This window comes from Rattus norvegicus, chromosome 13 (genome assembly GCF_036323735.1).
Source record: "Rattus norvegicus strain BN/NHsdMcwi chromosome 13, GRCr8, whole genome shotgun sequence".
Lineage (NCBI taxonomy): Eukaryota > Metazoa > Chordata > Mammalia > Rodentia > Muridae > Rattus > Rattus norvegicus.
In genome coordinates, this window is record NC_086031.1 from 77,926,520 (window position 1) to 77,950,522 (window position 24,003).

The following is a 24,003-nucleotide window of genomic DNA, read 5'->3' on the forward strand; positions in this document are numbered from 1 at the left end:
AGTATCCTCTGTAGGGCTGCATTAGTCGAAAGATAATGTTTAAATTTGGTTGTGTCATGGAATATTTTGGTTTCTTCATGTATGATGATTAAGAGTTTTGCCAGGTATAGTATCCTGAACTGGCTTCTGTGGTTTTTTAGGGTCTGCATGACATCTGTCCATGATCTTCTGGCTTTCATAATCTCTGGTGAGAAGTGTGGTGTAATTCTTATATGTCTGCCTTTATATGTTACTTGGCCTTTTCCCCTTACAGCTTTTAATATTCTTTCTTTGTTCTGTGCATTTAGTGTTTTGATTATTTTATGGTGGGAGGATTTTCTTCTCTGGTCCAATCTATTTGGTGTTCTGTAGTCTTCTTGTATATTTATGCCATCTCTTTCTTTAGGTTAGGGAAGTTTTCTTCTCTGATTTTGTTAAAGATGTTTTCTGGCCCTTTGAAGTGGGAATCACCACCCTCTTTTATAGAGTTTTCATTGCAAAAATGTTTTGATTTTACAGAGTTGGCAGTCTTTTCCTATGGCTTATATTATGAATTTCACATGGAAAGCTCATTTACCCTGTGATTATCAAGTACATTTTCCATGTTACTCAAGTATTTTTTAATTATGGGTTTCAGTATTAGTGTTGACTCTTTGAATATTTGACAACATGAAATTTGCTTAATGCCAGAGCAAAAAAATATATTCCATATGATATACCATACATTTAAATAATATTCCATACATTTCATGTTTTCATCAGTTAAAGTGGCCTATCCTCATGTAATTTGGAGGTTATTTCTGAATATTCTTTTGTTCCTTCTTTTGTTTGTTCATCACATGCAAACTTTAATTACAGTAGCTAAGCCGACAACTGGCATGGCTACTTGTCCCTTGGGATGCTTCGGGTTACAATCTTTACTGTTCCTGCCATGACTTTATTATATTAACCAGAGAATCAATGTATTGGCTTTGAAAACAAACTGTTGATATATGTATAAAGTTTTTAAAAAATCATTGTGACTTTAAACTCCATCCCTTCATTCTCAAAATAGAATTTATATTGTACTCACTGTTCAAATGTCATTTTCTTTGGCAATGTTCACATGTAGTCTTCATATGTGCTACGCATCGATTTCCAAGTTTGCTTTTTTTTTTTTTTTTTTTTTGGTTCTTTTTTTCGGAGCTGGGGATCGAACCCAGGGCCTTGCGCTTCCTAGGTAAGCGCTCTACCACTGAGCTAAATCCCCAGCCCCCCAAGTTTGCTTTTATTCCCTTTATCAACCCTCCATCCCTTCTTTTCTTCCCCCTTCCTTTCTCTCTTTTTCAGCTCCTCCTCCTAACCTTGCCTCCTTTCTTGGCTTTCCCCTTCCCTCCCGCTTCTTCCTGCATCATTTTCTTCCCTTCTTTCTTTAGCCCATATAAGCAAATAATTTCTTCTCATATATTTCCTATTGGGTTACTGGTTTGTCTTTTAATATATAGAACCAGGATTGTTGTATAAGATTTATGAGATTTAAATTTCATTGTAAGCATACACACACACACACACACACACACACACACACACACACACACTCACATCAATGTATATCCTAAAGCATCACAGTAGTCTGGACACTAATCCCTCCTGTATGACCTTCATTCTTGTTGAAATTGGCTCACCTCTCTTAAATGACTTTCATTCTTGTTGATTATTGAATTATCACTACTAACTCTAGATTTCCTTATTTTCTGATTACAGTTGTTTTCCTTTTCTGTGATGCTTACGTGTCTTTCCTCACACCCGTCCCTGAGCTACAAAGCCCTATTTCCATGGGCTTTACCTTATCTCATCAGATGTATCCTGTATATTTGTAGTTAAGCTCAATCTTTATTTTGAGGTTTTAGATTTGCAGAATTATTTACTGTGAGTCTCATCAATTTGGTGAAAATATCTTCTATTTTTCTTTATTTCCCCTTGAATTACCTCTACAGAAAAATATTGCTGCCCTTTTGTGAAGAAGTTATTTATTGAGAGTTCCAAGTTGTAACACAGAGATGGACGGCCCCAGGCTATTCAGGAGATTGTATTGGTTTGAAACAAAGTTATAGAATCTGGCTCTGTCTGTGCTGGTATCTGGCTCTGTCTTTCTCCTCCTTTTTCTTCTTCTTTCTGTCTCCCATCCTCACCCTCTTACTCCCCTCCCCTTTCTTCTCTGGGAGCATCACAAATCAGAATCCCTAATGCTCATCACAGTTCAGTTTTCACCAAAACTGGAAATCCTAAACTATAAGGTTATTAATTTCATCTTCATCGCCATTAGCAAAACCACCACTACTGTTGGTCAGATCTGTCCAAGGTCAAAAGCTTTAGTTGCCTTTTCCTTTTGTAGTGTCTTCCTGGGCTTGCCCATATACATTTTATTCTTAAACATCATTGACCTTATTTGTTGTAGTTTGTACTTACAGGTGTTCAGGTTGTATAAAACATGATTTTTCATGAAGTTTTAAATTATTCTTGTTCTTTAGATAGTGATTTTAAGCAGTAGATATATATATATATACTTTGAGTTGTAAAATAGAATTCTAAGTTAATTACACTTATTAACCTCTCTTCATCCTATTTATCATGACAGGAATTGACAATCATAAAGATTTATAAATGTTTCAATGAGTACTTCTGAATTGAATACTATGTTGTACGTTCAAAGGCAAATAATGAATAATTAAAATTATTTACCTACTAATATAATGGCTCCTTTCTTCAGAAAGGCTCGAGAGCTCCCCAGGAACCCTAAGGTATCAGATATTAAGTCTGTAATGTAACCTTCATAAGAAGAAAGCTGAGAATAAAAAAGGAAAATAAACTCTTAATTTGATAAAACATGTCCACTTCCTCTAGAGAAGTGTCAAGGCAAGGGACCTTAATTCCTTAATTACTAGTATGAAATTAAGACCAATTTACAATGAAGAATTTTTGTATGAATTGCATGGTTCTCGTTGGTGACTAGGATTAGTCTGTTTGAGATATTATTCTGAAACCAGTGTTGTGTTTCTAACCCATGTTTGTGTTTCTAATCTGTGTTAGCATCCTCTTAGTCTCACTTTACCCACCCCACCCCCCCCCCCCGTTCATACCATGTTTCAAAGGACCAGCTCAGGAAATCATGACAAATAATTCCAGCTTTTCCTTTGGTGATGTGAGGTGTCTATTCAAGTTTATACACATTCATGACTCAAAATAGGAGGAAGAAAATAGAATGAATGGTCAATGTTAAGGGTGTGAAATTCTTTTTCTTTCATCTAAAACAGCAGTTCCTACCCTGTGACTGGATACCTCTTACAGTAATTTTAAGTATTATTATATTTTAATTGACATTCTTTCTACAAGATCTTCCTTTTTGCCATCGCTCATCATTTGTGTAACTTTAAGGTTGTGCTAACACCTCTGATGACAATTAAAGCAGAGGGCCACTTACAAGGTTGTTGCAGACATCAAGAACCACTGACTCAAAATTGTAAGTTTCCTCTTTGAGAAGATGTGCTGTTGACCACTTCAGCTGTGTAGTACAGATAGTCAGTGTATATCTACAAGCCTGAGAGACAGAAAAGATCAGTGACGTTTGATTCGCTGTTACATAAAACACAGTGGTACTTTACATGAAGAGAAACAATATCAAGGTTTTTACATTCACAATTCTTGTTTCCTTTGACTCCAAAAACAGGATCAAGGGCACGAGGCTTCCTAGGACTATATGATGCAGCATCCAGTTGTATTGATTCATATCCATAAGCAGTTCACCAAAGTGACGAATGGCCATGCACTGAATGCCACCATTAACCTGCAACATGCACACAAGAAAAGGTCAGGGTTTCTGTTGAGCATATCAGCATATCAGTACTACTTTCTTTAATGCTGGCATATATTCAATATATATATATAATTTATATAACACACATGTATATATATGATTATAATTTTTAGTAAAGTTTGGGCTTCTTAGTGCTTCTCTTAATTTTATGACAGGGTTTGATCAACCACTATTCACTATAACCAAGATATAGGTGCCTATGAATAGATGAATGAACACAAACATAATTTAAAACATAAAAATATAAAGATTATCACTACAACAATATAGCTAAACCAGGAGAGCACTATACTGAGTAAACTCAGCCAGGCGTACAGACACTGTTTCCTGCTCTTACTTACATGCTTCACCTTTTGAACTCATAGAAACAGAGGCTGAGCACTGCTTGGTGGTACAGGGCAAAGGGTTTGTATATTACATGCATGGCATTGTGACTGTACTTAATAATGTATTTCTTCCATGAAAATTTCTGAGGTCATATAAAGACGCTCACCTTTCAAACATATGCTAGGTGACAGAGGTATTATTTATCTTGATTCAATATCACCACAATGTGCATTGTTAATGTGCAGAGTTTTATTTGTTTAATATATCTTAAAGTGTTACTTTAATAAAATATTGAAACTATACTTAAAAAGGAATTATAAAATGAACACCATATTTTCTTGTCTTTTTGTTTTATTTTGTGTTTTTTTTTTGTCTTATTAGCTTTCTATCACTTTGTTTTGTTTTAGAGAGAGAGAGAGGGAGAGAGAGAGAGAGAGAGAGAGAGAGAGAGAGAGAGAGAGAGAGAGAGGTAGCCAGATGATAGATAGAATAAGAAGCTGGGTAAGTAGATGCATGGGGAAAGATGTAGAAGAAGTTGGGAGAAAGTAAATTATGACCAAAATATATTGTATTAAAATATTTTAAATAAAAAGACCTGATTCAGATCAAATATTCTATTCAGAAGTAGAAGGACAATAAGACAAAAAATACCAAAGTGGGTTTCTTAAATTTAGAAAGGTAGTAGTTAATAACATCTAGAAAGTATAACCTAGGATAATATGTCTAAGGTGGGAGTCATTCTGTAAGAGCACTCGGAGTTACATGGGCAAGCTGTGCTCAGTACTAGGGTCCTGCGTCTCAGTTGGAGTTCTGCATCCTGGCACACAATTTGGTTTCCAAGGAGCATTTGTGCCAAGTTGAGAAACAGATTGGGGTTGTACCATTGCAACGCAGAGGGGAGAATTAATTTTAAAATTACATCAACTCATGTTAAGAAAGTATTTATAGCTTTACCTTGAATATATTTGTTTAAAATATACCAACTACTTTATCAGCCATATGACCTGTGAGTATTAAACTCCCTTTGCCTCAGTTTTTGACGTGGACATGGATAAAATGAGACGTCTCCAGATGCATAATTCTTGGTAAGACTTTGTTCTGAGTCTTATCTGTTTTCATTGGCATTTTCTGAGCGGCTAAGGATGCTAAACATTAAAAAAAAATAAAAAACCTCTCAACTATTTGTTGTTCATTTTTCAAGGACTCCATTTAGTCCCATACCTCAATGTTTTAAAAATTGTTTATTTTTTAATAAATTTTTGAGTTCTTTATTGATATTTTAGATACTAACCCTCTATCAAACATATAGGCATGCTCTTTCTGATCTGCTCATCTACTGGGACAGATCGGTGTATCTGCTCCTCTCAACGTGCCACAGTCTGCAGGTCTCCTGGGAGAACTGTAGCATTCAGGGTAACATGTAAAACACCCACCCAAATAACTACAACAGCTGGGACTCCAAGGGAGACCAGAAGATGTGGGACCCCTCCCCCCGACTTGAACCCCATCTCCCTTCTGGTACACATCCTCCAGGGAAGATCTGCCTGTCTGCCCCTTTCAACACCCCACAGTCTACAGGTCTCCCAAGAGACCTGCTACAGCCAGGGACACAAGAGGCAGGCTACAGACAGAGACACCCAGTTCAGTTAACCCCAGAGATAACCAGATGGCAAGAGGCAAGTGCAAGAACATAAGCAATGGAAACCAATATACTTTGGCAACACCAGAACATAGTTCTCTACCACAACAAGTCCTGGATACTCCAACACACCTGAAAAACATGGTGCTGACTTAAAATCTTATCTCATGAACATAATAGAGACCTTTAAGGAGGATATAAATAATTCACTGAAAGAAATACAGGGAAAAAGTAAAACAAGTAGAAGCCCTTAAAGAGGAAACAAATAAATCCCTTAAAGAAATACAGGAAAACAAATCAAACAGGTAAATCAAACAAAGTGATCCAAGACCTAAAAGTGGAAATAGAAACAATAAAGAAATCACAAATGAAAGCAACCCTGGAAATGGAAAATGTAGAAAAGAGATCAGGAGCTATAGATGCAAGCATCACCAACAGAATACTAGAGAGAGAAGAGAGAATCTCAGGCATAGAAGATAATGGGAGGAAATACAAAGAATAAAAAGCTCCTAACCAGGAAACTGAAGACACAATGAAAAGACCAAATCTAAGAATAATAGGAATAGAAGCAAATGAAGATTCCTAGCTCAAAGGACCACAAAACATTTTCAACGAAATTATAGAAAAAAAAAACTTCCCTAACCTAAAGAAATAGATAGCCATAAATATGCAGGAAGACTACAGAACACTGAATAGATTGGACCAAAAAATAAAATCCTCCCACCATATAATAATCAAAATGCTGAATGCACAGAACAAAGAAATAATATTAAAAGCTGTAAGGGGAAAAGGCCAAGTAACATATAAAGGCAGATCTATCAGAATTACACCAGACTTCTCAGGAGAGAAGGTCCTGGACAGATGTCATGCAGACTCTACGAGACTACAAATGCCAGCCTAGACTACAAAATTCTCAATCATCATAGTTGGAGAAACCAAAATATTCCATGACAAAACCAAAATATCCCATGACAAAACCAAATTTAAGCAGTATATATCTACTAATCCAGAGGATTCTAGAAGGAAAACTGCAATAGAAGGAGGGTTTCTACACCAAAGGAAAAAACAAGAAAATAATTATCTCATAACAAACCCATATTGATTGAATCAAACATACTTAATACCACCTCCAACAACAAACATAACAGGAACTAACAGTCATCTGTCTTCAGTATCTCTCAATATTAACAGACTTCATTTCCCAGTAAAAAGACATAAGCTAACAAATTGGATACTCAAGCAGGATCCAGAATTTTGCTGCATACAAGAAACATACCTCAATGACAAAGACATATACTTCCTCAGAATAAAAGGCTAGAAAATAGTTTTCCAAGCAAATGATCCCAAGAAACAAGTTGTTGTTGCCATTCTAGTATGTGATAAAATAAACTTTCAACCGAAACCTATCAAACAAGACAGGGAAGGACACTTCATTTTCATCAAAGGAAAAATCCACCAAGACAAAGCCTCAATTCTGAACATCTATGCCTCAAATGCAAGGGCACCCACATTGATAAAAGAATCTTTACTAAAGCTCAAAACACATTTAATCTCACACAATAATAGTGGGAGACTTCAACACCCCACTCTCATCAGTGGATGGGTCATTGAAATAAACAGAAAATAAACAGAGACACTGTGAAACCAATAGAAGTTATCAACCAAAATGGATTTAACAGATATCCACAGAACATTTCATCCTAAAACCAAAGAATATACCTTCTGAGGACCTCATGGTACCTTTTCCATAACTGGCCATATAATTGGTTACAAAACAAGCCTCAACAGATACAAGGAGATTGAAATAATCCCATGTGTTCTATCAGATCACCACAAACTAAGGCTAGACTTCAATAACAACAAAAACAATAGAAAGCCCACATAGCCATGAAAACTGAACAATGCTCTACTCAATGATAACTCGGTTACAAGGAAGAAATTAAGAAATTAAAGACTTTCTAGAATTCGATGAAAATGAAGACACAGCATACTCAAACTTTTGTGACACAAGGAAAGCAGTGCTAAGAGGAAAACTCGTAGCACCTTAATAGCACACTTGAATGCCTTGTTGGAGTAGGTCTGTCAGTGTGGGCATAGGCTTTATGACACTCTTCCTGACCACATGGTAACCAATCTTCTAGAGGCCTTCAGATGAAGATGCAGAACTCTCAGCTCCTCCTGCACCATGCCTGCCTGGACGCTGCCATGCTCCTGCCTTGATAATAATTGACTGAACCTCTGAACCTGTAAGCCAGCTTCAGTTAAGTGTTATTGCTATGGAGTTGCCTTGGTTATTGTGTCTGTTCACAGCAGTAAAACCCTAAGACACTCTCCTATGTGATATTCTGCAAAACTTGGAGCTGTGAGTATAGCAGCTCTTTGCATTATAATAAACATACTTCTGTGCCTGTTTTACAGAAAGGGAAACTGATTTTTCAAGACTCTTAATGAATCTCTGTGTCACCATGATATCAGAGATAGGAGAGGGATTTACACCCACCCAGCCCAGGTCCAGTGTTAATCAATGTGTCTACTAATCTGAAGTTTATCCAGGGACAGAAATCTGTCTTATGCTGCTTTATTCTAGGATACAAGATCATCGTGCCATCTGGGGCCTAACTGAACCACAAAAACTAATGGTTACACATTTAGTCACGTCTGTCACTCACATGATCCATCAAAGGACAGTAGCTGGAAGCAATCCTGATACACACTTTGGAGTAGATCACCTTGTCCAGTTTGCCCAAAATATTTCGAAGGGTAAGCATGGCCCGGATAATGACAGTGTGCTCTTTGGATAGGAAAGCATCTAGGACTGGGAGTAAGAGGTTGCAGACACTCTCTATCTGTGTGTGAGAGAAAGAAAATGGTAGAATATTGGGATTAAGAAACTTGGGCTGAGAGTTGGTATATATATTTCTGAGTTTAGCATGCCAACTTACAAGTCTTCTTTAAATCCCTTAAAGATTTTGCAAACTGTTTCAAGAAGTCATTGTTAAAAAGTTAAATACATAAATTTATAGTTAAGTAAAATCAAAAGTAGCATTAAAAGGGATAAATTCTAAAATCTTTTGCTGATATATGTTTTATTTTCTACATTCTTAAGGCTATTTAGGTACTGTGCATGACTAGTTAAAATAGTAAAGTTACACTATGCATTTCTACCCAATTCTGTTTTTAATAATATGCCTTTGGGATCTTGAACTTAGCCATGGTAAAAATATTTTACCAGAAAAATTTTGATCTTGTGTTTTAGAGAATTAAGACTAAAAATTTACTAACGTATCTGGTAGCATGGTCTCTAAAAATGAGCACAGACGGCTTAAATAGGAACAGAAGCAGCCTGGAGTAGTGCATAGACTGTAGTGGGATTGTGCAAAATCCTTTGAAACTTGGAGTTTTAAGATATTGGGGCCTGATTAAATTTGCTTGACCTGGAAATACTCACATGAGCTCCTGGGGAATGACTTAGTGACTCTCATTGTTACTTAAGGACCCAAAAAGAAAGGCCAGTGGACCCCAACTCAGAATTTCTGGTTCTGCAGGCTTGAAATGGACATAACAATTTGCATTCATAACAAATTTCCACGTGACTTTGATGCTGGTGGTTCGAGGATCATAGTTTGGGCATCAATATTATAAACGGTTACTTAAGTGCTCCTATATGGGGGCTGGCTTTCAGAAAGAGGAGGCTGCTAGGGATTAGAATCTTTAGTGAAGCCTGACTTGAGGTGGTCATCAAAACGGACAAAAATGCAATCACCTGTGAGTGATGGGGAAAGTGTTATAAGTGGAAAGACGAGGTTCAGCGGGTACCCCAAGAAAGAGGTCCAGGAGTAGAGAGCTATAGAGTGAGAATGGACAGGTGTTGATGATTTATTTAAGCTGTAAGAAGAGTATTTCCTCTGAGCAATGAAGAATAAATTCTGAGCACGACATGATTTTGTGGAGAAATTACGAATAAGTGGACCAAATCACCTAGGTTGATTCACATTTTGTCTATTCTATTGAGTTTCAGACTTTGGTAGTTTTAACTGCACAGAAACTTAAAGAGCACCAAGGATTTGCTACAAGACACTGAGCAGTAACAAAACATCCAGTCATGACGCACAGTGCCATACTCTACACACACACATACTTCACTGAAAACTGGTGCCATGCTGGCAATTTTCTGAAGGCTCATTTTGCCAACCGAAGGATTGGAATCATTAATCCAGTTTCTGAAGAGCACCAAAAATTCTTCTGGTAATGATTCTTTGAAGAAGTTGTTCAGAAGCTTAAAAAAAAAAACCTCAATTAATAAATTAACGAGTAGAATCAGGGCTCCTTCCTCCCCTCTTTCCCCCCATTTGACTTCAAATATCTTTTACTTTCTTAAATTTTTATAAGAAAATGACTTAGAGAGGGAAATTAGATGCTGAAATTTTAAGTTGATTCTAGGAACGGGAATGAGGACTCAGTTACAATCTACCATTAAAACTCACTTCAGCAAAGAATATTATGGTGACGATACTGTCTTCTGACCTTCTAGGACCTTCTACTGCAACCTTGTAGACATAATGTAGGGTCTCTGGAAACTGTGGAAAGTTACATTCACTGAGAGTTCTGTAAAGAGGTACAAGGCACCAACTTAGGCAAGCAAGGAAATATTCCGCGTTCCCAGATAAGGAGTCAGTCATTACCTGCCTACTATGGACTACCCATACTAGAAGGAAAGTTAATTCTGAAACATTCCCTCATATAAGTTAAGCTGTGGCATTTGTATGGCACCTACATTGACTCTGAGGAACTGTGCAAGCCTGGGCCTCTACAATATTTCTTTCCTTATCATCACCCCTATTCTTTTCTCTATTTTTTCCATGTTAAGAGAAGCCCCATTTTTGCATAAGCTTCCATCAGTCCTTGACCAGAGAGAGAAGAAATATTTATCTAAAAAGCAATTCAAGGTACAGGCTAAAGTCAGTTTGTGACTTGGGATGGCACTCTTCCTTTGGGGATGACTTTGGGTTACTCCAGAAAAAGGATGATAAGCTCTGGTTCCCTAAACTGTTTTCCAGAAACACCTGGGCAGTAGGCCAGGCTCAGACTTGTCATCATAAACTGTCCTGAATCTAATCGGTAGTGATAGGATATTAGGAGAGCATATGATAACTTTCTGTTTTAAACTCCAGGCCCTTTTGCTAAAGCTGTGACTGTTCATTCAAACCACAAAACTCACATATATGAAGCTTTGCCTTCCAACTGATGCTCTTGCTGGTCTGTGGACTATGTTTTAAGTAATACTAAGACCAGGGTGATGATTAAGTAATGAATACTTAATCTCACTCCTGGTACAATGTGTGACCGTACTGTTTATTTTGCCGTCAATGGCTGCCAGACTGCCAGGAAGGTAATGTGTCTCATTTTATACTTTGATTGGAAAACCTGAGAAACATCTGCACCTGTATTGGGTCGCGTTTTAATGGACTCTGTCCATATTTTTCTTGTGTTACCCACCTGTGAAAATGGCTGCTTTTGAAGTCACAAAGGTCTAGTTTTCCAGAATCTATAAGGATAGAAATTTATTTCCCCACGCTGTCATATCCTAGGTGCTGCATGCAGCTGTGGGACTTTTCTTAGCATTCCTCCTTTCCCCAGACATCCATATAGTCAAAATTGGTGAAAAGCAATATAAAATAGTAAGATTTACTTGTTACATTCATTAATTAATGCGATGTACCTGGAGATGATCTAACTCACATGACGTGGCTTCTTTTATCTTCTGGGATTTGCCACTTTCAAAAAATGTCTAAATAAGTATAGTTTTCATTTAAAAAGATATGTTCTCAAAGTTCATATGCCAACGTGATACTGCATCTAAAGCCTGTGGACCCCATAAAAAGTATTTTCTGAACTGGTCACAAGTATAAATTGTCTTTCATATCACCAAGACCCTGTATTCTGGATTTTGTTGTTGTTCAGAAAATTTGATTTCTATAATCAGAAGGATTAAATAAAAACAAACTAAAACAATCTTAAAACATTTCTAGTGCAGAAAAAAATTTAAAAAATACTCTTCCATTACATTTTCCAGAACATGTGTGGCTCATTGAGTGTATGAGTCTGCTAGACCTCAGTAAAGCTAGAGGGCACCTGGCACCTTTGGATGTCTTCAGAGCAGGGAATCACTAACCGCAGAGAGGAAGAATCACATTTCCTTTCAGTTCTCTGAATGTGAAAGAGAATGCTATTCTATTTGTGGGTGGGTTTGGGTGTGTCATTGAGGGGAGTGGTGCTGGGTGTTTCTGTATCACTGAGTAAGAGGAGAAGAAGGGAGAAGCTCTCTCAGGATCAATCTTCAAATCATAAAAACAATCAGAAATCAAGTTGTGTTGTAAACTATTTAAAAAAAAGCTGTAGAAAATTGGTTCCCATATAAGAGACCCAAAGGAAGATGGAGAGGACAAGACGGAGAGCAAGAATTCTACCCAGAGTCCCCTCTTCTTACTTGGCGATGAGGTGGATCCCATACTGGTGATCCATGACTTGAGAAAACTGGTCCCAGAAATTCTTCCTCTCCAGAGCTTTATCCACTTCCTCTAGGCCAGAACAATTCAACAGAGCCTTCAGGGCGTCTCTTACATAGCTTAGGCACAGAAAAGAGCAGATATGACAGGACAGTGACTAACTACACACGACCTGCTATTTTGAGAAGCATACAGTGTTTGAGAGAGGAAAAGAGGAAGGCAGTTGTGAAACGATCTTTTGTCTTTCTGGATGAACAGTGCGTGGACTGCACAAGTTAAAATGATAGCACATAGAATGTAGGTTTGATCATATGAACAGCTTTCTGTCTTACCTGGAAATATAATGACCTGTTAAAACTATCAATTTTCTTTGGGGGATGTCCTAAATAATCAGAATAGGATTCTTCCCACTCCCAGAATATCTTCCTGGGAGTGGTTTGGTGTGTGTCTTCTTAAAGGACAATGAATATATTAATTTTTTCAACTTTTTATAGGTTCTTTGTGACTTTCACGTCATGCACCCCAATCCCACTCATCTTCACCTCCTCCCCCACCCCCAGCCATACCCTTGCAATCTCCCAAACCCAATCGAGGGGAAAAAACTCATGTGGAAGCTATGGTGTGCCATAGTTGTGTCCCATAGTACACCCTTTTGTCCACATTTGGTTTTTTGCTTGCAAATGGTCATTGCAATGATTCATTGGTCTGGCACTAGGCCTCTGGCTTCTGCTACTCCATCAATACTGGAACCTCACTGGAAATCCTTTCTTATATCCTGTTATTATCCTGTGCCATGGAGATCCTGTAGTTTTGGATCTGTAAGACAGGTCCCTTCATGTACTCCAGCAGTTCAATGATGGTGTAGATGTTGGGGTGGGCCAACTCAAAGTCCTGGATCTGGGGCAGAGATGTATCTGAGCTGGTCAGCCCTCTGATTCACCTTCTTGCCCAGTCTCAGGGTACCCTGCTGCCCAGGCAAGGTATAGAGCCAGCTCTCCTAAGTGTGGCAGCTGGTGAGGGACAGGGCCAGTTCTCCCACTCTCATGACTCCAGAGCCAGCTCTCATGATTCCCATAGGTGGTGAGGGGCAAGGGAGGAGAAGAGGGGATCTTCTCCTCATGTGCACTATTGCAGAGCAGACAAGAGGTGAGCCGGAGACAACCCCGGACACTCATGCCCTCAGGCTGGCTTACCCTCAATGCCCATATCCAGAACCAACTCTACTGTGCTACACAGCTGAGGCCCAGGACCAGCTCTCCTGAGTGCTGCATCTGATGAGGAGCAGGGCTACCTCTCCTTTTCTCATGACTCTAGGACCAGATCTCCCACCTGCTGCAGGTGACAAGGGGAAAAAGGGGAGGAGGGCATTCCTCCCTCATTCATGCTACCACCAGCGAGACAAGTAGCTAAGCCAGTTCTCTTACATTCATACCCTCATGGCAGGCTTACCTGCAACTCCTGTAATGTGCAGGGCACACTCTCTCAAGTACTGCAGCTGACTAGGAACAGGGTTGTCTTTCCCGCTCTCCTGCCACAAGGGCTAGCTCTCCCACAATGCCTAGGTGAGGGGTGGGTCAGTTCTACATAGCCCTCAACCGTCAATATGTCCTAGGGTGGCAGCTCGGACCAGGGATATCTTCCTGGCCTTTAATAGTGACAGATCCATGCTGCTGCAGGGCTACAGACCCAGACATGGCCCTGGGTGACAGATAGCCCAGGCTAGGACCTCACCATGGTCTCGGGTGGCATCACTGGCTGTTCCTCACTATCAAACTATTCCTCATTGTCCTCAAGTCTCCAGTTCTGCCTCTCCTCATTGTGCCCACATCCTTTTTTTTTCTTTCTCTTCTCATTTCTCCCCCACTTACCTCCTCCTCCTGGCACTTGGAGTCTCTGAGTGTCCGGGGTTGTCTCAGGAGAACAATGCCACTTATGCAGTATGGCATCTGGCAAGGGTCATCTCGGGCATGATCTACAACCGAGGTCTATGCACTGCCAGACTGATGGTCATCTCAGGCTAGCTCCCTGTCTGGGTCCCATGGCATCAGTCTAGTGGTCACCCAGACCTGCCCAAGTGGCAAGCGCCATATCTCTCAGGCTTAGTTACACCTGATGCTTGCAGTCCTAGGCAAAGTTCTTCTAGCCTCTAGCTAGCTCCTTGCCCTGAGAACTCATCTGAGCCCGCTCAATGAGGGACTGTGGTTGGTTGTCTCAGGTTTGCTGTTTTCAGAGGATGTTAGGCTACTAAGCAATCAGACATAGCCTCTCTCTTCTCTGCCACCTACTGACACACACGTGACATAGCAGTCACACCTGCAATTACTCTAGGGGGAGGACTAAATACTTTAAATGAGATTGATTGTTTAATTTAGATGTTCGTATCAGACATGGTGAATAGCTGACAGTTGCAGTGAGACTTCCCTTTCAGGGCAGAAAAAACTAACTCTCTTGCCCAAAAGAAAATTATGAACTTTGACCTGAAACAGAGAACTGATGTCATACTGCCCTCCCCCCACATCATATCCATATCAAATTGTGAGATAGCTTCCAGTTTACAGTTCTGTAATATTCGCACACACTGTTCTGTTTGTCATTTGTATATGTCACTAACTCTGAGAGGTTACTATCAGGGACTGTATGAATGGAAGAACTTGATTGTACTGAGCTACTGCTTCTCGCACAGCAGGGGCAATGAGAATGAACAGTGTCTGTGCTATTCGCTCTTTCTATCTGCTCCACACATGAAGGGTGGAGTCTAGTGAATGCTCATGGCCTCAGGAGGATTACTCTTCTCAAGACACTGTACCCTTTGAGGGGAGAAGACTGAACTAAATGAGAACAGAGTCTCCCACAGGCTTATAGCAAGTCCCATATAAACCCAAGCAAGCCCCTGGATGCCTATCTCCCACTTAATCAGAACTGGCATTCTCTTACAGAGGTCTGTCCTGTGCCGTGTCTTTTAAATGCTGACTACAGTAGAAGAGTTGAAGCAAGAGGGCCATCAGGAACTCTGGGAAAAACTTGACCACCACTTTCCTATAAGAAGTCACGGGTAGAAATGTGCACAGGGCCTGAGATGCCTACAAGGGAAGGAAAGGGGAGTTAAAACAGGCAACGGTCTCCCTCCAAAGATCGTCTATCATACAGAGGGCGGTAATGGCTGCAAGTCTTCCCAGCCTCCCTCAGCGTGTGTGTGTATTCACTCAGCCACACTCACTAAGTCTGTGGTGAAGCTCTCGGTAATGGGATTCCAAGGTGCTGTGAATGGATCCCTTCCAGCTGTCAGATTTGTGGAAAGAAATATATCCCAAGGTCCACTTCCTATGTGGCCATGAGGAATAGTCTCACTAGTAAGCAAAGTCTTCCTTAGACTTGTTAAAAACACAGGGAAGGGATAGAGTCAACAGGAGATGCAGCACGCCATTCTCGAATCTCTTGATCCCGGAATACACACCTCATATTAATAAACAATAGCACCCCCTTTTCATTACATCTCTCAGAGTTTCCTCTCATGCTTCATGGTGTTGGTCCATGAGAGAAATGGGATATATACAGGTAATATCAGCTCCCCATGTGACTAGTGAAGTTTACATGACATAGCTGGTGGCTCTCTCTCTATAGTCACACACAGTTTTGCCATTGGGTAGCTCTCTCTGATTCTTTGGCCTTCTGGCTACAGCAGCCACACTTCCATTCTAACAGGATTTTCCTCCACTCTCTACCTTTCCAAGATGCATATAAGTATTGCCCTGAATCGGCCCAGGATTCTATTTTAAGTCCTTTCAATATCGAGGTGTGCCGTGTCCGACTTACTCGGAATCATCACAGTTCCCTCCTTCCCTCACATGTAGAGCTTTGTATTTCTTTGGATCTCAAATGTACATATTTGTTCTTGGTCTCTGTAGCTTAGCAGAATGCATGCTCCGATCAAGATGTTCACATAAATGAATGCGTGTTGGATGGATGTGTGCATGATCAGAGGGGGCTGTGTCAAGGAGGTAGGGCTTAATCTATGCAGATAGGAGGAGTTTCATGAATCAGGAAGACAGCGGAGAACAGAAACGCTCATGGTGTCACTTACCGCCACAGGCATCATGTTGGTGGCATCAAGGGAGAAGCGCCGTCTTTCCACCATGGTTTCCTCCATCTCCCCAGGCTTTCCTTTCAGTATTAACAAGATTGTCTTCAGCACTTCAGATGCCACACTCGACTCCACACTCGCTGCTTGCCACATCAGCAGCAGAACTCTGCAAACACAGGGTGTTGAGAATCATGTCTACCATTTGCAACTCTTAGTTTGTTTCAGCCAGCAAAAGAGAGGTGAAGCCAGCATATGAACTGTCGAAATAGAACCATACAATTTTCCTAATCTCTGCTAACATACCTGTTAGAGTTGTACTGACCCCCAGACTCAAAGGAACAAGGTTTTGTTCTTCAATATTTCTTGTGCCCCTAGGGCATGAATTTCAAATGAAATTTAATAGGTCTGAAAATTTCAGATGAACATTAATGGGCAGAAAATTCTTGCTTTTAGTAATTTTTAAAAGAAGATTGATTTTTGTTTTTGTGGGTGCCTATGAAAAGAAGAAGGTCATGTTGAATCCCCTGGATCCAGAGTTGGTTGTAAGTCACCCACTATATGAGGGCTGAGAACTTGACATTGACCCTCTGTAAGAGCAGCTCTTAACCACTGAACCCTTTCTCTGGCCCCTATTTTGGAACTTACAATTGTCCTTTATAAATAAGAAAACCCCAGGCTGGTGAGATGACCCAGTGGTTAAGAACAATGGCTGCTCTTCAGGAGGACCTAAGTTCAATTCCCAGCAACAACATGGTGACTCACCAGCACCTATACAGGTATCTAATGCCCTCTTCTGGCATGCAGGTGTACATGCAGACAGAGCACTTGTACATTAAAGCAAAATTCATAAATAAGAAAAACTGTATGTTTGAGGTTTTTCTCAAGGAAAATGAGTAAGTTAACAATGAACAAAAAAACTGCATTATCTTTTTGAAAAAAAATGTTTGGGTAATATTTTTAACAGAACACAGTTTAACCCTTCCTCACAATAGTGCATTAATAAAGTTTTGAGGTGTTACTCTGTGCTAAGCATTGAGCAAAATTACGTGTAACATATGATCTTATTTAAAACTTGTCTAGCCAGCCTAGATGATTAGAAAATCTTTTCAGAAAAAGAAATCAGGCCTGACTAGAATAAAGAATCCAGCTTGGGCCATCATGGGGAGGCCTTACTTGTCTGCAGGGACTGGGAACTCCATGAGCTGAAAGATGACCTTCTTAGGGGAAGCACGTGTCAACAGGCTGATAACGGGTAGCATGGCATTCTGCATCATGTAGGAGGAATTCTCAGAGAGCTGCTCATAAATGTCATTCACAATTTTAGACACCTGGAAGAAGAATTTCCTTAGTCGATAAAGATGTCAAATTCCTTGTTCACCTTTAAAAGGGGCTATTTCTCCATTACAGGAATTCAGCCTTTATCGGAATGACCTACATAGCAATCAGCATACAAATGAGCAGTAACAGAAAATGCACCTGCATGGTTGCAATGCCAAATACTTATTAATGGTCAGGAATAAAGTCATGTGTTTATGCATATTGGGACAACGAGCTCTAAAAGGGTGGCTGGGTTGAGGTGATAAACTGCCAAGCCCCGTTTAGGTTCAGTTTCTCTTAGGTTACTGATTCTCTGTAATAGAAGCTAGTTTTACATCTCCAGTTTTCTGTTTGACTCCCATCCCTGCCATCACTGATGTGCCATGGCTTCTTTTAGGAGGCCCTCTGAAGGATCTTTCCTAATCTGTGGGAATTCTGTTCCGTTAGGGAGCTGACCATGGACCTCTCATTTTCCTCAGGTTGTGTTTGGCTTACAAGAATGAATGTTCTTGCCAATAGCAACAAGGAGAACTCTCCGTGAGGTGGACCTTGTCTTACTTGCTCTCTGTGTCTGAATGACTTCCCTTGGCCTACCTTCTTTCACAGTGCACAGTTGTGTCAGGAGAGGGAACTGTGAGCCCTGTATGTCTATCACCATCGGGGCTGTACTATGGGTTTATGACCCAAGGATCTGCATGGGGAACCCTACCCAGAAGGTCCTCTCACTATTGACTAGAGCTTGGATTTGTCTACTTGAAGTTAGCAGTCTTTGAAGCTGAGTTTTGAGCTCCAAGAGTACCATGGAGCACAGAAAATTCTTGTAATACGTGAGGTTTGCATGGTTCCTGTGGTCCCCGTTCCGTGTAATGTTTACAGTGTTTCATCTGAGTGGAATTGCTGTGATGTTTGAGAAGCTCAGTGGGAAAACAAGCTGAATATGAGAGACATCGAACTGAAATTCCAACCACTCAGCCGGAAAAGGAAACAGAATGGAAGAAAAAAAAATAAGGTGTTATGGTCTAAGTATGTTTCCCAAATGTCATGTTAGAAACCTGTTTCAAATGCAACTGTGCGTGTGCGTGTGCGTGTGCGTGTGTGTGTGCGTGTGCGTGTGTGTGTGTGTGTGTGTGTGTGTTTGCTTGTGCAGTTGAATGTGGAAGCTAGAGGTTGATGTCATAAACACCATTTCTTTACCTTATGTTATTGATATAGAGTGCATTTGAGCCAAAGGTTTGCTCTTTTTGCTAAACAAAGGAGCCTCAGGAATCCACCTGTCTCAGTCCACCAGTGCTAGACTTACAGACACATGCCACTGGGTCTTGCTTGTATATGGGTTCTAGATATCAAACTCACGTCCCCATGATTGCTCAGCAAATATTTTACCCACAGAGTCATTTCACTAGTCTCAGATATGAAGGCTTTAAAAGGTGACTAGGTCCTGAGGGGGGCGACCCCTGCTCATGAGTGGTTAGAAGAGTAATCCCTAGGAGTGGGGGTAAGTCTGTGATAAGAGCATGAGTTTGGCCTCTTCTTTCTTTTGCAGTGTTCTCTTGCAAGTGTTCATCAACAAGATGCTACAGCAAGGAGGGCCTTTCTAGACACAAGCCTTGGGCTTCCCCTAAGTAAATACTGTAAGAAATGAACATTCATTTGGTGTAAGCTATCCATTCTAAAGGCATTCTGTTATAATGATGCCATGGCAACCTATTAATTCTTTTCAATCTTTCCTTATTTGTCAGTGTACTGAAGGGAGAAAATATTAACAAGGTATATGAATCACAAGGAGTGAATTAAACAGTTGATTTAGCTTTGTGTAACTCCTGGTAAAATGGACATGCATATTTGCGTATGAACTACACAATACAAACTGCATTGTTTTGTTGAGTCTGCATTTCACTTAATTATTCTTATATTCACAACTTTGCCACTGGTACAATGTACACATGTTCAAAATGCACTCATAAAAAGTTAATTTTCTTTTCACCTAGACATCTAATAGCAAGCGAAAATGATAGAAGCAGGCCATAAAGTAAACGGGAGAGCTAACGAAGCCTCACTTTTTCCAACTTTGTGTGTTTGAGTGAGACGTAGTTCTTTACCTCATGTTCTGTTGTGTGGCACAAATTCCTTAGCCAGTGCCACTTCTGGCTGAGAGTCCTTGAAAATATTCCTTAAATGCTGCATGGAAGGTTTCACTTACAGAGGTATTTTTTACTAGTATATTTCTCTTTCAAAAGCCCAACAAAGTGAATGTGACAGAATGTCCTCATTTAATGTGATTGGTAAGTGAATATTAAGAGCAGTTTCTCCCATTTTCCCCATTTGTGACATTTCACAAAAGCCTCATCTGACTAAAGGGGCTCAGAGAATAAGAGCAGGGGGCAGGATGGGTAAAACACCAGTTGAGAAAGCTGAAAAGCAGACTTCTGAGAGCACACTCTGTTCTTAGCGCATCGCCACGCACGTTACCCTGGTGATCTTCTGAGCGTGAAACTCCAAAGTCAGCTTCAGTAAGGAGGCAGCATCCTTTGCCGTGTTATTGTAAGGAGAGGAGAGTTTTTTCAGGAGAGTCCACACAAAGTCAGTCAGCAACTGGGGCAGTAATATTTGCCCCACGCTCTGAAACCAAAAGAATGTTCGTGACCACCAGTGTAAGCAAGATAGCGAAGCTTAGACATTTCAGGGGATGCTCTGGACCAGGCGGGAGCACAAGGTGAACTATGGGAGCTGCTTTCTTTATTAAAAAGGATTAAAAAGTGTGTTTGTGGTAGGGTTGGTGCAGTGATGATTGAGGCCCCAGGTATTATTACCCAAAAGTTATCCTCTGCTTTTAAGACAGTTACGGTGTCCAAATATTACCATGAACATCTTCAACATTGTGAGAAACAAATGTGAAACGGAGGAGATGCTGGAGAAGCTATGGTGGAAGGATACAGGGGGGCGGGGGGAGGGAGGGGGAGAGACAGACAGACACAAAGAAACACACACAGAGAGAGAGAGAGAGAGAGAGAGAGAGAGAGAGAGAGAGAGAGAGAGAGAGAGCTGTGCAAAACCATCATGGATCATGGAATGGGGTGGTTATCAGGAAGTTCCGCCCCTAGCTGAGGAGCTACTAGGAGAGGAATAGTCAGAGTCGGTTCTATTGCCTGGCATTGCACTGGAGCGTGAGTGGATGAAGAAGATTTGCTTGCATGATTACATAGATTCTCAGCCTTCTTATGGAAATAGACATATTCATAATCAGTCTTGTAAGGCTCTGTGTGTAGTGTGTAGGAAAAACCCTTGTCTTTGTAAAGAAGAACCATCAGGTATATGGATATAGCAAATACCCGTGTATCCTTAGAATATATATAATTTTAAGTGAATTGCTTTGTCATGTCCCTAGCTTTCCACGATTCTAACTGTGTCAGTCATGGGAAGAGAGCCACTGCTCTATATATGGGGTTTGGAAGAAGGGGTGTCTTCGGTCTTCTCATCCTAGGAGATGAGCTGGCCTGAGGGTCCTCTCTAGAACTTAGGCTGAAATGTTGGCCCAGTATGTATGTCTGAACGTTAATTCACTTGTCAGCCCAGTCTGGCCCCAGTGCAGGGGAGCCTCACAAGGTTCTAGGTAAAACAGGAGCTGTGAAGAATGAAAGCATATATAGAATTATAGAACTTAATGGTTTCTCTAGAATAGGGTAAATATTATTTGCTTAATACTAAGGCTTAACAGCACATCATGTAAGCAGGTTTTATTTTCCTTTGACCTTGAGAAGAGGGTATCTGTATGCAACTCAAGCTGGCCTTGAACTGGGTGCCGGAATTACAGGCACATATAAGGATGGAAAGGCCTTTCTGTAAAACTTCATAGTTTTTTTTTTAAATAAAATCTAGCTTACAATGCCATTCTGATATTCGGGGGGGGTGGATTATCACATTTTAGAAAATACTTAATTGTTGACTCCATTAATTTTGTCAAAAAATTGGAAGTTACCCACCTATAGAAGTGTAACTAAGAAACATCTATTAATTTACACTATATAACAAGTAGTAGGTTTTCAATTGCTGTATTCGAGGGTAGTGAACATAATTCTTAAGTGGCATAAAAAGTAATGAACCACATATGTGAGTCATCTGGTCATCTGTCATTCTGAATTAAGAAAAGGAAACTTCCTTAATGAACACACTAACGTCGAGGAAATAAATTACTACTAAAGGCAATGATACATGTGGACAAACTACGTAGAACGAAGCTGGAACAGAGCAAGGGTACCTGCACAAGTTTGGTTTTTTCTCCTTGTGTGATCTTGGCTAGCAATTCCACATCAGACGTTATAATCTTGGGATTGCTTTCTTTCTCATTCGTCTTAAGAGATCGGAATGTTATGGCATTGGCTGTGTTGAAAAAAATAGAATATAAACTTTTCCGTTGACTACCGCTCTCACAGAAGATGTTGTTACTTCCGGTTTCCCGTCCAATTCCGGATGCCTACCATACGCTGGCTACTCAACACTGCGCTCACAGTCCATTCTCATAAAAGCTTAAGGGGGCATGGATCCAGAGCTTATAAGATTCTTAAATGAGGCCATGTTTAACTCTGTCAATTCGAGGTTTCTCTCTTCTTGTCTCCACGATCACCCCCAAAGAATCTGTCATTCCTTTCTCCTTACATTTCACCCCCACCCCCGGTTTCTGGTACCTTTAATTTCATTCTTATCTCTGTTGATTCCCTTATTTTGTTAGCCTTGGCGTCATTTGTTCTTCTTTTCCTAGATGAAGGCTACTCAGGACTCCTTTATCAGCCTGCCACACATGGTGACACATTAGATTTTCATTCTCATTCAGTTCAAATACCTTTCCTATTTGCTCTGTGGGTTATTTGGAAGTATGTTACTCTGCTTCCAAATGCTTTGGGGTTTCCATGTATTTGTTATTTTGATCTCTAATTTAGGACCATTTTGTTAGAAAATAATTTCTTTTTTTTTAAAGCTTAAAATATGGTCTATTTCATGATTCATTTTTCTGTTGCAGGTGCAGAGTTCTGTAAATGTCAGGTAAGTCATAATAGTTCAAATCTATATAGGTAATGATTTTCGGTATGCTTACAAAACTGGCTGAAGGCTATTGAAGTCTCTGACCGTAATGGTGGAACTGTCTGTTAATTCTTACACTTCTACTTTTGGTAAGTTTATTTCTATTTTTATGATAGAGCATTTTTGCTGTTAGTTTTGGGCACCCAAGCGTTTAGAACTATTGTGTCTGCTAACTATTCCACCGTTCATCATTACACAATAGCTCTTCCTCCCCCAGAAACATTTCTTCACTCTGAAATTTCTTTTAATACTAATATAGCTCACAATTGATTTTCTTTGGTTACTATTAGTGTGTTTTGTTATTTTTAACAATTATCTGTTATTCTATTTAAACAAGTTCCTTGTAGACAGTTTATAGTTGGGTCTTGCATTGTGACTGAGCTAACATCTCTGCCTTTTATTTGGGGATAGTTTGAACATTTTTCTTTATTATATTGGAGTTAATTGGAGTTTTCTGTCTTTCCTCACCTAATTTCTTTTTATTTTCCTTTTTAATAGACTTTATATGGATTGAGGATATCTTGTGAGTTGACTTTATTTCCACTCTACTTGGTTATATATAAGCCCTTACATTATCTTAGTTGCTGTGTTAAGGTTTATATGATATATTTTAACATAACATAGTTTACTTCCATGAAATTTTTCCTGGTTTTGTGCTTAGTAGAAAATTCTTTAAAAGTATTAATATGCTTATCCCCTTCGAACCTTAATTCATTTAATCTTATTCGCTTTGCTTTTATGTTTATCTTTGTCATAAATGATTGTGTATCACTCAAAGAGATTTAAATAAGAGAAAAGTAAAATTTTGTGTTATATTAACTGTTTATTTATGTAGTTTCGATTTCTAGTAGTTCATTCCTTTAGTTAGGGAGAAAAAAAAATCTAAATCTCTACACCATGACTTTGTTTTACTGAATTTCTTATAACATTTCTTGCAATGCAGATTCGCTGATAAAGAACATTTGCAGATCTGAAAATACCTTTACTGAATTTGTTTTTGAAAGACATTTTCCATTAGAGAACAATAAGACAGTAATTGTTCTTTATTTCAGTGTCTCAGACTTTCATTGTTTCTAATGAGAAATCTATTATAGGCAAAGAAATATTTCTTTCCTCTAGTTTCTAATTTAAGACTCAAATAATTATCTCTAGTGATGAATAATTTAACCGAGATGTTTGTTTATTGTGCTTTTTTCATATTTTTGTACTTTATTAATTTATGGGA

The 24,003-nt window shown here is 39.6% G+C and overlaps 1 protein-coding gene and 1 pseudogene across 4 annotated transcripts in view; both read right to left on the minus strand.

The window, feature by feature from the left end:
- Mroh9 (maestro heat-like repeat family member 9) overlaps positions 1 to 24,003 on the minus strand; it is a 55,305-nt gene that overhangs the window by 5,481 nt on the left and 25,821 nt on the right. For 3 of the 4 annotated variants that reach the window (XM_008769707.4, XM_008769708.4, XM_008769706.4), the window contains exons 8-19: positions 21,958 to 22,079; positions 20,172 to 20,321; positions 17,559 to 17,713; positions 16,386 to 16,551; positions 15,239 to 15,384; positions 12,286 to 12,423; positions 10,283 to 10,403; positions 9,937 to 10,074; positions 8,468 to 8,644; positions 3,650 to 3,802; positions 3,440 to 3,556; positions 2,701 to 2,803 (exon numbers count right to left, since the gene is read on the minus strand). In XM_008769707.4, coding sequence (XP_008767929.1) covers positions 2,701 to 2,803; positions 3,440 to 3,556; positions 3,650 to 3,802; positions 8,468 to 8,644; positions 9,937 to 10,074; positions 10,283 to 10,403; positions 12,286 to 12,423; positions 15,239 to 15,384; positions 16,386 to 16,551; positions 17,559 to 17,713; positions 20,172 to 20,321; positions 21,958 to 22,079 — 1,686 coding nt within the window. Of the gene's footprint in view, positions 1 to 2,700; positions 2,804 to 3,439; positions 3,557 to 3,649; positions 3,803 to 5,101; positions 5,305 to 8,467; positions 8,645 to 9,936; positions 10,075 to 10,282; positions 10,404 to 12,285; positions 12,424 to 15,238; positions 15,385 to 16,385; positions 16,552 to 17,558; positions 17,714 to 20,171; positions 20,322 to 21,957; positions 22,080 to 24,003 lie in introns of those variants that run through there. The other variant, XM_008769709.4, reaches the window with a different exon arrangement.
- Positions 14,537 to 14,639, minus strand: LOC120096402 (small nucleolar RNA SNORA17; annotated as a pseudogene).